This window comes from Echeneis naucrates, chromosome 12 (genome assembly GCF_900963305.1).
Source record: "Echeneis naucrates chromosome 12, fEcheNa1.1, whole genome shotgun sequence".
In the NCBI taxonomy this organism is placed as follows: domain Eukaryota; kingdom Metazoa; phylum Chordata; class Actinopteri; order Carangiformes; family Echeneidae; genus Echeneis; species Echeneis naucrates.
Window position 1 is genome coordinate 10,662,619 of NC_042522.1, and position 11,918 is coordinate 10,674,536.

Below are 11,918 nucleotides of genomic sequence, written 5' to 3' on the forward strand. Positions count from 1 at the left end.
TGTCTGTCTGTCTGTCCATCTATCTATCTATCTATCTGTCTGTCTATCTGTCTGTCTGTCTATCTATCTATCTATCTGTCTGTCTGTCTATCTATCTATCTATCTATCTGTCTGTCTGTCTGTCTGTCTGTCTGTCTGTCTGTCTGTCTCTCTATCTATCTATCTATCTTTCTGTCTGTCTGTCTGTCTGTCTGTCTGTCTGTCTATCTGTCTGTCTGTCCATCTATCTATCTATCTTTGTGCTTCTCTGGTATTTCTTGCAGGCTCTGAAGATATGAGTAAGTGTAGAATTTGTGGAATTACAGTCTATAACCTCCACTTCCTGAACAACTCCCAGAGGTACTGATGAGAAAATGTACAAGTCTCACATCTTTTCACTCAACTGCCCCCTAGTGTCCAGGACTCAGGACACTGTAATCGAACTGTAATTAACTGGATGTGTTACCGTCTGTCTTCTGAGCGTGGGCTCTAATAAGAAAAACATGCAATGTTTAACTTTAACTTCACTTTTGAATCAACATTTGTTTTACATTCCTCCAGATAACCCACAGTAGCTGCTAAATCCATCTGGCATGACCCAAACTTGGTCAGCAGCTGTGATAGAACTTTGTAATTGCAGAAACTGTACAGACCTTCAGAGTGTTTGCTGGAGGTGAGCAGCAGCCATCCAGCGGTTAAATGAGTAGATGCTAAAAAGAATGTCCTGGTTTACCAGAGAGAGTAAAAGAACAACCTTGGCTGAAGTTGCCCAAGCTGTGCATTATACCCCGGATTAGATGTAAATTCACTGGGGTCACCTGTCATACAGATATCACGGATCAGCACGGCCTCAGGTTTGTTGCTCAGAGCAGGCTAATTATGACTTTATAGAAGATTGCCATGAGATGCATGTGATGAGTGTCTCACGTTTTCAGTAAAGCTCCAGCAGACAGCGGGCTGAGGCGCGGCCTGGGTGGAGGAGGGGGGTTTGTGGGCAGATGGTTTTCCAAAAACCTCAACTGATAATGTTGCAGAGATCTTCCTGTATGAAAGTGGATGAGGGTTGGGATTGGGCAATTTGGATGGGAGTTCATCCAGCAGTCATGGAAAGGCTATTTATCCAAACATTTCTGCTGATATGGCAGAGAGAGAAAAATGGAAGATGATAAACAACAGATTCTAGGAAAAGGCTTGTAGTGTTTGGAGGCTATCATAACGAAGCATTGCGGGTTTCCTGTGAAGTTTTGCATCTTTTTCAGAGTTTGGCTGTTTTTAGGCACACTCTCAGTGAAATGTGCACGGATGAAGGAGGGGCATTGATAGGCAGAGCCGAGCAGTTATCAAACAGACTTGGCTTTGCGTGGTCAGACATCACGTATCCAGTGTGGTTATGTGAGCAGTAGCACCAGACTTGTGTAACTGTTTCAGAAACTCCAAATGCTGAACTCCTCCTACTCATCATCATCATCATCATCGCCGCATCTGCAGGCTGCAGCAGCAGAGCGATATGAGTTTACACGGATTCACTGAAACTTAGCTTTTCTCCCTAGCTCGCTGGATATCCTTCAAATAGAGACGAAGGATATGTAAGCGAGAGTCTAACAGTTTTCCTGGCTCTTCAAAGATATTATCTTTGCCGCATTTACTTTCCTTTAAGTGGGTCCATCATGGGATTACGCATATTTGGCACGCCATTTTACGCATATGCCTGTGCCTATTTATTTGTTTTCATCCTGCAAGCTGCCCAGTCTCAGAGAAACCCGGGCACACAACAAGGAAATAACCAAAGACCAGCTCTGCGGAGTACACTACAGTGGTCACACAACGGCAAGACTTTTAGCATTTTGAGTCAGGGCTCGGAGTATCAGCCGCCCAGGCGGCGGGGCGCAGCGCAGGAGCAAGTGCAGGCGAGACCTGTCACCATCATCCGAGATGCGGATGTGAGACATCCGGACACCCAGAGACAGCAGCAGCAGCAGCAGGCTTCCAGGTCTGGGTCCAACCCTCAAAGCCCCCTGCCTCTGTACCAAAGGCTGGTGAGAGGACAGGAGCACCGCCAGCATCACCGTGAGCGCCCAGGGACGCAGAGGAACAGCAGAGCCAATGAGACCCAAGTCCCAGTCAGTCCACCGCTGCCCAGGAGAGAAGATATGATGATGGCTGACGATCCATACGACCCCTACAAGTCCACCGATGGTGATAATCCATATTATAATTATTATGACGTCTACGAGAGACCGAGGCCGAGACCGAGACCCGGATACGGCACAAGCTACCATCAGTACGGTAAGAGTGGGGGCAGTGCTCCTATAACAGCATTCAAGTCATTGATGAGATAAATATTTAATCTTACCTGTGAAAGAGATTTTCATGGTGGTAAAGTTCAATCAGCTGGTGGATCCTTGTTATAGGCCTGTGTGTCATCTGTGAAAGTTTTGGTTGACTCATATTTCATGCTGTTCTTATTCAGGTAATATCTCTATCGTGTTGTTTTGCTGTAGGTCTCCCTGATCTTGTTGCTGACCCCTACTACATTCAAGCCTCTGCTTATGCACAGAGGATGCCGATGTATAACCTGAGATGTGCTGCTGAGGAAAACTGTTTGTCAAGGTATTGAAGTTTGTCAGAACTGATCCACAGCAAGAGAAAAAAAAAATGCTTTTAGCCAAGTCTGAGGGTGATCCAGAGAGCTTTCAGCTATAACAACCACCCTAAGTGTTTGTGGGTGAGAACTGCACAGTGGAAGCATAAGAAGAGGTGAAATTAACCAGATCCTGCCACTGATGGTGGGGAGGGGCAGGGTGGTGGATTTCTGTAAAAGTTTAATCATAGTTTGCCTGGGAAGGGAAAGCCTGAATGGTAAACACATTATTGAAAACTAACCCAAACAACCATCTTCCCTCATTTTTTTTTCCAACCACCATGTCTTTACACATAGGCTAGTCATAAACTGCTCCACTCAGAGGATGCAGAGTGAAAAACAATCCCACTGAGGTCATTGTGTCCACACGTGTGGAATGCTTTTTGTTTTTCTGCACATATATCTTCTGTCTTTGGTTTGTGCCTGCAGCTCAGCCTACAGGGGGAGTGTTAGAGACTACGACACCCGTATGCTGCTGAGGTTCCCCCAGAGAGTCAAGAACCAGGGCACTGCTGACTTCCTCCCCAGCAGGCCACGCTACTCCTGGGAGTGGCACAGCTGTCACCAGTGAGTGTAATGTCACGTCAGGGTTGTCTGCCTTTCAATCACAGAGGAAGAGCGTCTGTGATTTGTTGCTGCCCTCAGCCTGGTTTACCGAACATACAATTGCCAGGAAACCAAATGCAAGTGAAAGATACAGGTGCCTCTAAAATTGTACAAACCCTCTCATTACATATTCAACCGAAAAATGTCAGCTTGAGCTGGAGTTCGTCTCTTTGTCTCGACGTTATATACGAATGCAGTCATCTATCTATAGCTAAAGATTGTGTATTCATAGATGAATGAAATTACACCCAGAGGGTTATAATGAGAGTTGTATGCATCAATTATCTATGCATGAATAAACCAGCCCTGACTGGATCTAAGAATCATGATCCAAATGTGAAGTGAGAGGCTTTGAATCAAACCACATGTAATACTGTGAACTCTCATATGTATTAAGAAACATTTGTTTATTGTGGATATGTGAATCGATGATGCACATTTCAATTTTAAATGACTGACAATGACTAGACATCATGAGTTGTCCTCTCCAGTCTGTGGTTGTAGTATGGCACCCCCTGTTGAACCACAGTTGTGTTACTGCTCACTGTTTTTCATCTTTTGCTGACTCTTTTATTGTTTTTATTATATTTGCAGTCAGAGCAGACATTATAATATGAACTTTGTTTGTAGTTTGTCTTTATAGTTAATGTTCTTTTCTATCTTAAAAATCTCTACACAATCACAGTAAAACCTACTTTGGACTATTACACAATGATGTGCCTGAACTTCTCTTGACCTTTAAATTCACTTGTCCTACAAAGCCAGGCTTTGTAAAGTGAAGTTGTGTGGGAGCTAATGAGCCCTACGGGGGAATTACTGGTATTTTTGTCCCTTTCTAGAGGTTATGGAAAAGTGCTTAGTTTCTCCTTGATTCAGAAACTACCTCAGTCCATAGTTATGTTATGAAACAGGCTGTTGACTGTTACTCCCCAAGATGGAGCACATTTGGCAGCCATCCAATTCGATGTTGATGTAAAGGATTTAGATGATTTGTCCGTGTTGAGAAAGTCAACTCAAGTAAAAATCCAGGCTTGTTTTTATCTCATTAAACCAACATTGTTGTTCAGATAACAGAGTGAAAATATATTCAGAATCCCTTTCAGTCCACGGGCCCATGTAAATGATAAATAAAATAAACACCTTAGGTGTCTTAATTCAGGATGAACACAAGGAAATGTCCAACTAAAGACATCTAAATGTTAATCAGCAATCACACGAATGTCCCTCACTAACTCAACATGGCAAACAGTGTCTGGTTGTTTTAAGACAGTCCCAGATTGATGTGGAATTTGATGTTTTTTGTCTGAAAATATCTGGAGCTGATGAATGCTGTGCTGCCGATCCACAGGCACTATCACAGCATGGATGAGTTCAGCCACTACGACCTGCTGGACGCCACCTCTCAACAGTCAGTGGCTGAGGGCCACAAGGCCAGCTTCTGCCTGGAGGACACTTCCTGTGACTATGGATACTACAGGCGGTATGCCTGCACCTCTCATACCCAGGTATCAAGGTCAACTGCTCCAAAACTTATTTCTGCTGTCAATATTTTCGCATCAAGTGAAAATCACAGCACTACGGGGATATGAAACAGGGTCTCATATAGTGACAAAAACGCAAGAGCTCTCTCTGCTGTGTGCGTCAGCTCTGCAGAGCATTTATTTTGCTTCAGCTCATTGTTGAACTTTACTGCTCTCATTCACTCAGAAAAGGTAACTCTCTGCTCAATGTCCGGAAAAAGACAAACTGGTCAACTGGCTGGTACATCAGGCAGCAGAGTATTTACAGCTAGAGAATCAGGCATGAGATCCAAAAATGTTCTTACTGTTTTTAGATTAAAGTCTCTGTGGAGACACTGTATTTTTGCAGTTAAAGTTAACAGGGTCCCAAAGACCAACAGGACAAGCGGGTAATCAATTGTTGTTCATATTCAAGTCCTTTGTGTCAGCATTGACTCGGCAGGACAGCTGTGTATTGTTCTGCCGTGCTCTGGCCAGAACAGACGCTTTTCACAGCACCCATTTCGATGCTATGGCTGATAATGCAAACTCTGTTCTACACACAGAGTCAGCCACGACAGCAGGACAAAAACAAAAAGAGAAATGGGTGTGCTTTTGAAATATTATTGAAACAAGGAAAGCGTGGCTGAGATAAACTAACACATTTTACTGATCATCTGTCCTTTAGCAAACAGGCTTAGTATTTCCTTCTTTTTTTTTTTTTTTTTTTTGCGAGCCAGTAGTGATGGTGATTTAATGATTTCCTGTTTCTCCTGTAAGATGATCCCACCTGCCTCAGTGTCTGTGATCTGCTGCTTTGCACATGTTCACTTTTTCCATCTTGCTGTTTTTTTCCCCTGTATTTTGTACTGCCTGATGTGTTTCATTACTTTTTTCATTTAATTTTTTTCCCATTGAATCTAAAAGCATTTGCCAATTATTGCTTCTGATAAGCTTTTTTTTCCCACTAAGATCATATATCACGTTAACAATGCAATATCCTGGAATTGTTTGTTAATAATTTTTTTTAATCTAAATTATGTTTTATTTTGATATTAAGGGCCTGAGCCCAGGCTGCTATGATACCTACGGTGCAGATATCGACTGCCAGTGGATTGACATCACAGATGTGAAACCTGGAAACTACATCCTCAAGGTTTGTCAGAGATACCAGATGACTTTTAGCGTCCTCTTGAGATGAAAAATAAAAGATAAAAACCTTTAAAAGAATAACACTGCAACACAGTGGAATCACATTCCTCACCATCTGATTGTTTGCCCGTTATGTTTGTTGCAGGGTTATTCATTTCTATCTGTTTTTATCTTCTTCTCTTTTTTTTTGTCCTTCACAGATCAGTGTAAATCCGTACTACCAGGTCCCAGAGTCAGACTACAGCAACAACCATGTGCGCTGTGATGTTCGTTACACTGGCAACTACGCCTACGTGTCAGGTTGTCATATGTCACCGTAAGTGTCACATCTCAGTCAGCTATTTTCTTTAAGTTCTCCCTGTTGATGTCGATTGTGTGTCTGATCGTTTATATGTATTTTTTTTGTCAGGTATTAAACGATGACAGTCATTAACAACAGCTAAGCTGAGACACTCTCTAAATGACAATGAAGAGGACTGCAATTGAAGATATGAAAAACAGCATACCATTTGTAAGACTTGCATCCGTTTGATAATTTAAAATACTCTCAATTAAGACAGAAAACTACAATTGTCTGGTGTCATAGCATCAGATAATGTTGAATTTTTCTTTTAATTTGTTTGAAAGTTTTTTTTTCTCCTAAGTGAAAAGCGTATTCTTTTTTCTTTAAGTTTTCTTTCAGACTTTTTCCAGTTTACTTACTTCTTCTCAATTGTTCTGTATGCTTGCATTTCAATCTGTTTCTACTAAGAAAATAAATATTGATAAATAAAAAATATAAAAAATTATTTCTTTAGAAGCCAAAAATAGTTAAAGAGACATAAAGGCCAGCTTTCCATCATCGATAAGGAAATTAAAATATATCACAATTTTAAAACAAACCACTTGTTTAGAGGAAACTGTATTTCTTATATTTATATGCAATGAAAGAAACTCTGTTTACCCTAAAGTTTTGATGAAACTTGAATAAAACTTGTGATATTTTATTGCGGTTTTGAACTGATCAGTTTCAAGTTTTCTGCTTTTCTTTTTCATCTCATATATAAGAAATTGGTGCAAGTGTTCATCACAAGTTCCAAAAGCTCCATTTTTCTCTTGTTTGACTGACAATATCTCAAAATAAAAGCTGCAAGTTCTTACATGTAAGAAATTGGAACAGCAACATGTTTCTTTTCAAGTATTTTCCATTTCATTTTTATAAGGACTGGAAACTACAGAAAAAACACACTACAAGATCAAATGAGTTAATAAAAGTCTTATTTTTATGGAATGACAGACAAAAACAGAATAATCAGCAGCTCAAGCAGGAAATAAAAACAAAACCAGGATATGGGTTATTGGTAAGCAAAGACTGAAGGAGAAGTGGCAAAAGCAGTGGAAGTAAGCAATAAGAAGAAGGAAGAAAGTGAGATGCGCGTGAAGAGAAAGGCAATCATCATCAGATTTGTGCTTAACAACACACTGTTTGAAATCAGCAAATATAAACAAAATGTGACGACTATGAACAACAGGAAAGAGAGGAAAACCAAAAATAGCTTAATGTAAAATCGTAGATATCTGAGAATAACAGAAATACACAGATGTCATAGCATAATGGATCTTATTAAAATAACAGTTCTCCTTCAGATGAGACGATTTAACGGGACATGTTAATACTAAGAAGTCCTTTTTAGTAGATCAGAACATTTTTCTCCATCAGTCGGTCCCTGATTCACACTCCAGTCCAGTTGGTGGCAGTAAGGCGCCATTTCCCTGTTTGCACACCAGAGATAAATGTGGAAGACGAGTAAAAAGGTACAGGCTGGAGGAGAAGCCCGAGTGAACCTCCAACACGGAGGCAGACAGAGAGAGAGAGAGAGAGAGAGAGAGAGAGAGAGAGAAAGAAATAGGATTGCATCTAATTTCCTGATAAAACTGAAGGTGTTTTGTGCAGAGATGACTCCGGTCAGGGTGTCGATCCCGTCGTTCCGCTCAGAAAACAACTCGATGGAAAGAGGATTCACGGTGAGTGATTATAAGCTGAGTGTGTGTGTGACACTTTCTGCTGCTTATTTACCCCTTCAGCAAGAACATCACGAGAAATCCCAATGTCACCTTTATTCCAGGGCGTGTTTCCAACTCATCATCCTCTCTGACTTCACTGTTTGCACGAAGCTGTTCAGATTTATAGGCCTTCAGCTCAAACTTCACTTTATTTTGTATTGAAAGGCCTCTTGGCACCTAAAGCTGTCTGACATAAACAGACTTTCTGTGTTAAAATTCAGATGTCCAGCCTGCCAGTGAAATGTATGGCCTTCAGGAAAAATTTAAAAATCTTTTTCTTCTGTCTGTTTTGGCAGCTAAGCATCTTTCTATTATTATTTTTCTATTGCAAGATGGAGGACAAAATCCTTCAGCTGTGTAAAAAACACAACATCATAAAGGTCCTTTCTGTTTCTCAGTGTTCTTCTGCCGGGAAACACAATTTCATACTGAAGAGACTTTTATGTTTGTTTCAGAAGATTTTACTGAGATCTCAAGATCTCCTGTTAGTTTTGTTTCAATTTGTCAGCACAACTTTGCACAGAACAAAAAATGTGTCACTTAAATTAAAGGCGCATTAGGTGACACAAATGCATTTCTAAAAGGATTTGAATGCCTTTTATTACAGTACTTAAGAAATAGATTTTTTCCAATGAACAGCTGCTGAGTTTTTACTCTGGATTTGTTGACAATAGTCATTACTTGTTTGGTCTCTTTTTTGGGGAAACAACGTCCTTGTTAATGTAACCAGCCAGAATCGCATTACCAGTTCAGGGTGGATTTCGCACTTTACAAACTGCTGTCAAAAGCAATGTGTGTTGCACAACAATAAAACTGATCCTTTCTATGAAGTGTTCAGTAGAGGGACGGATGTAGACTACATTATGTTTTGGGATGTTAACGGTAACTTTTTTTCCCCCTACTGCATCAGCCAGATGTTTCCTCTCTGCAACTAGCTGACGTTGACAGTAACCAAGCTGCAGTCAGCCGTTGCCACACAGTCAGCAAGGCACTAACTGTGTAAAATGGGTGGAAATGTTTTGTCTGATTGACTGGTGATAAATGACGCCTCCCTCAACTGACTCTCAACTGCTTCCACTAACTTTTTCCTATCTTCCAGGTCTTTAAAATTGATGTGTTGATGAATGGCAGACAGCACTCGGTTGAAAAACGCTACAGTGAATTCCACGCTTTGCATAAAATGGTGAGATTTACTACAACAGAGTTCATGATCTTTTAATCATTAAAAGAAATACCAAACACCCACTTAAAAGAAATGGAGGTATTCAAAAACAATTTCCTTTATTTGCCAAGTTTAATGTGAAAAATTCAAATGTGCATGTTGTCAAGCGTGTTGTTTCAAGATTTATATATAAGTTCCTCTTTCTGTCCGTCATATTTAATATATGCTTTTTAATGGTGTAACAGAGTTGGAGAAGCACAGTTTTAAATAAAATTCTTAACATTTCCCTTACATATTTGCTCTTTCTGTTCTGCTATTTTCTGTTCTTCTTTTTTTTTCTTTCTTTTTTTTTTTTTAGCTTTATTTAGGGTTAAGGTAGGGTAACCCTCATATAGTTACATTCGTCATCATGATAATGATCTTGTTTTATTAGTTCCATTAGTTTTTAATGCAACCAAAGATAATTTCCCACTACATTCTTTCTCTTCTTACCTTATCTCATCTGCCATTGATATTTTACATTATGTTTTCATGCAGCTAAAGAAGAGCATAAAACCCCCAGAAATTCCTTCAAAACATGTAAGGAACTGGGTTCCCAAAGTCCTGGAGCAGAGGAGACAAGGTCTTGAGCTCTACCTGCAGGTAATCTGACACAGCGTCACTCTGCCTGCCATCACAGTTTCTCTGAAATAAAAACTACCATGTATTCAATCTTTTGGATTTTACTAAGCGCAAATTTTGTAAAACCCAAAAGATCAGTAGAAATGTAGAACAGTTGGATAAATTCAAAATGCCCAAAGAAAGTCCCACACAAGTCCCGTACCACCGCTTTATGCACACATTGCAATTTGCTTTTGTTTTGTCTGTTTTGTCAGACTATAATTATGGAAAATGAAGTTCTTCCAAAGATATTCCTGGATTTCCTGAATATCCGCCACTTTCCCCTGGTGCCAAAAACAGAAAGTTGCGGGTGAGTTGGAACTGCAGCTCTCTATGAAATAAAAGAGCAATTCGTGGCATTTTTTCCATATCTGTGTGAGGGTTTGTTTCCAACTTCTGAACTCTTTTAACCTTTATTTCAATTCTTTAAAGGTCTTTTGATACAGAATCTGAGGAATCAAGGTGAGTGCTTTTATATCCTGGGTTCAGTGAATATTTTAAAAACTACTGAATAAAACAGCAAACCAGGTTCTTGTTTAGCCATTTTAATTCAGTCAGTATTTGCTCTGCGCTTGAACGTCACCCAGTGTGTCAGTGAACACTCTCTCTGTCTGCTGTTGTTGTATAGGCAGAATGAACTCGTCCTCAGACTGAGTGATTTCCCTTTTTATAAATCTTTTCAGTAAACTTTCACACCAGCCGGTCATGTTGTTTCTGAGGGACCCCTACCTGCTGCCATCAGCTCGTGGTCAGTTCAGACTTCATTAACTGCAAGAGCTACAAACAGCTTTCTTATCTCTCTGTTTCAGTTTAACCTTTAAAACCTTTTCTTCTTTGTTTTCAGATACCTTTTCTAACGTTGTGATTGAGGGTGTGGTACATGGAGTTTTCTACCCAGATCTTCAACCGAGGTAGAGGCTCAGGGCAAGATCTGAAGAAATACTTCTATTAACAAATCCCTCATAATTTCACATCATTTTAGGTGTTCATCAGCAAGAACATAACATAATAGCATACACTGAGCCTGATTTATATTTCCTAAAGCAAAAACAAAAATCCATACATAAAAAAGAGTCCCTCAAGACTCAATAAATCGCTGGCACAACATTTAAGAAATAAAAACACTGTTGCTCTCACACACAGCCTTTTACAAGGCCTTTACAGGGACCAACAGTTGTTATGAAGGAGCAGATTGTTGGTCTGTCACTGATTGTCTCAAATTCGTCTGAGAAAATAGTTCAAAATTATTATCACAAAAAGATTATAACATATACAGTGTGATAAATATTTTTACTTTACTTCTTTCATCAGGACGCATTGAGTGAAAAAAAACATTTAGGGTAGAAACGGCAGGATCAAACTTTAGTTTTAGTAAATCCTTTGACTTTTTGAATGGTTCTCAAGCTCTGGGCAACCACAGGGAATCCAGCTGGACTGCAGGTTTGCCAGCGGTGGATTTAGCCTGTGGGGTAGAGTGTAGATCTGCATCATGGCCTTCAAACAGGGAGGCACCACCACATTGAATCTGTTGCCAAATGGAGCCAGTTGAGGGACTGTTGTTGGATAACATTATAGCACGGAAATGATTTGGTCTTTTTGAGGAGGCGGTGAGATATAAGCCTTTAAGAACAGCTAAACACAGGGTTTGACCTGCTACTGCAATACCACACTACACATGACTTTTCCTTAAACCATTAAGGGAAAAACTGTGGGCATTTGAATCTAGTTGTAGTCTGTGCAGTCTTTGCTATGCATAAATGAAAAGTTAATATTATTTAATACCAGCCTGCAAATCGGCTTTGTTAGTTTTACATGCAGCAGAGTTTTCACATCAATTAGTGTCATGTTGGAAATAAGGATGGCAATTTGTACTACAAGATTCAGAGATTAAGAACTAACAACACTTTCTAGAGGCCAGTATATAACACTAATCATTTTGCATGTTTATTTGATTGCTAGTTTTCAATTGTGGTGATTAGAAACATTGTCCCAGATTTTGGGGAGCGAGGCAATTTAAAACACAACCAGTGCTGTGCAATATGAAATAAAATACAGCATTTGTGTATTTTCCTCTAACTGATTTTCTGTGAATCCACCAAATCATCTCTTGTTGTGCACACTGTAAAATGACTTGTAGTGAAGCATTATGTTGCATGTTACCTCATGGTCAGTACTT

General features: G+C 39.9%; 2 protein-coding genes across 4 annotated transcripts; both read left to right on the forward strand.

Moving 5' to 3' along the window:
• Positions 1-1,375: 1,375 nt before the first annotated feature.
• On the forward strand, positions 1,376-7,012 carry loxa (lysyl oxidase a). Of its 2 annotated transcripts, XM_029515775.1 has the most exons (7): positions 1,376-2,265; positions 2,481-2,589; positions 3,050-3,187; positions 4,575-4,731; positions 5,786-5,881; positions 6,078-6,193; positions 6,287-7,012. In XM_029515775.1, exons 1-7 carry the CDS (start codon positions 1,647-1,649, stop codon positions 6,291-6,293), a joined length of 1,242 nt encoding a protein of 413 aa, XP_029371635.1. In that variant the 5' UTR covers positions 1,376-1,646; the 3' UTR covers positions 6,294-7,012. The 2 variants fall into 2 exon arrangements, with proteins under 2 accessions (XP_029371635.1, XP_029371636.1); XM_029515776.1 differs by lacking the exon at positions 6,287-7,012 and having other exon boundaries at positions 1,647-2,265; positions 6,078-6,197.
• A 677-nt stretch (positions 7,013-7,689) lies between these two features.
• On the forward strand, positions 7,690-11,822 carry snx24 (sorting nexin 24). Of its 2 annotated transcripts, none has more exons than XM_029515612.1 (7): positions 7,690-7,881; positions 9,020-9,103; positions 9,620-9,724; positions 9,958-10,052; positions 10,175-10,204; positions 10,426-10,490; positions 10,587-11,822. In XM_029515612.1, the coding sequence occupies exons 1-7, from the start codon at positions 7,813-7,815 to the stop codon at positions 10,655-10,657; spliced, it is 519 nt and encodes a 172-aa protein (XP_029371472.1). In that variant the 5' UTR covers positions 7,690-7,812; the 3' UTR covers positions 10,658-11,822. The 2 variants fall into 2 exon arrangements, with proteins under 2 accessions (XP_029371472.1, XP_029371473.1); XM_029515613.1 differs by having other exon boundaries at positions 10,426-10,487.
• The last annotated feature ends 96 nt before the right edge of the window (positions 11,823-11,918 follow it).

Excerpts from the sequence above, each read along its gene's own strand:
- loxa (XM_029515775.1), top strand. The coding sequence starts at position 1,647 with ATGGGATTACGCATATTTGGCACGCCATTTTACGCATATGCCTGTGCC. Across the intron at positions 2,266-2,480 it reads CACAAGCTACCATCAGTACG|GTCTCCCTGATCTTGTTGCT; the intron begins GTAAGAGTGGGG and ends GTTTTGCTGTAG. Across the intron at positions 4,732-5,785 it reads CCTGCACCTCTCATACCCAG|GGCCTGAGCCCAGGCTGCTA; the intron begins GTATCAAGGTCA and ends TTTGATATTAAG.
- snx24 (XM_029515612.1), top strand. The coding sequence starts at position 7,813 with ATGACTCCGGTCAGGGTGTCGATCCCGTCGTTCCGCTCAGAAAACAAC. Across the intron at positions 10,205-10,425 it reads ACAGAATCTGAGGAATCAAG|TAAACTTTCACACCAGCCGG; the intron begins GTGAGTGCTTTT and ends AAATCTTTTCAG. Across the intron at positions 10,491-10,586 it reads CCTGCTGCCATCAGCTCGTG|ATACCTTTTCTAACGTTGTG; the intron begins GTCAGTTCAGAC and ends CTTTGTTTTCAG.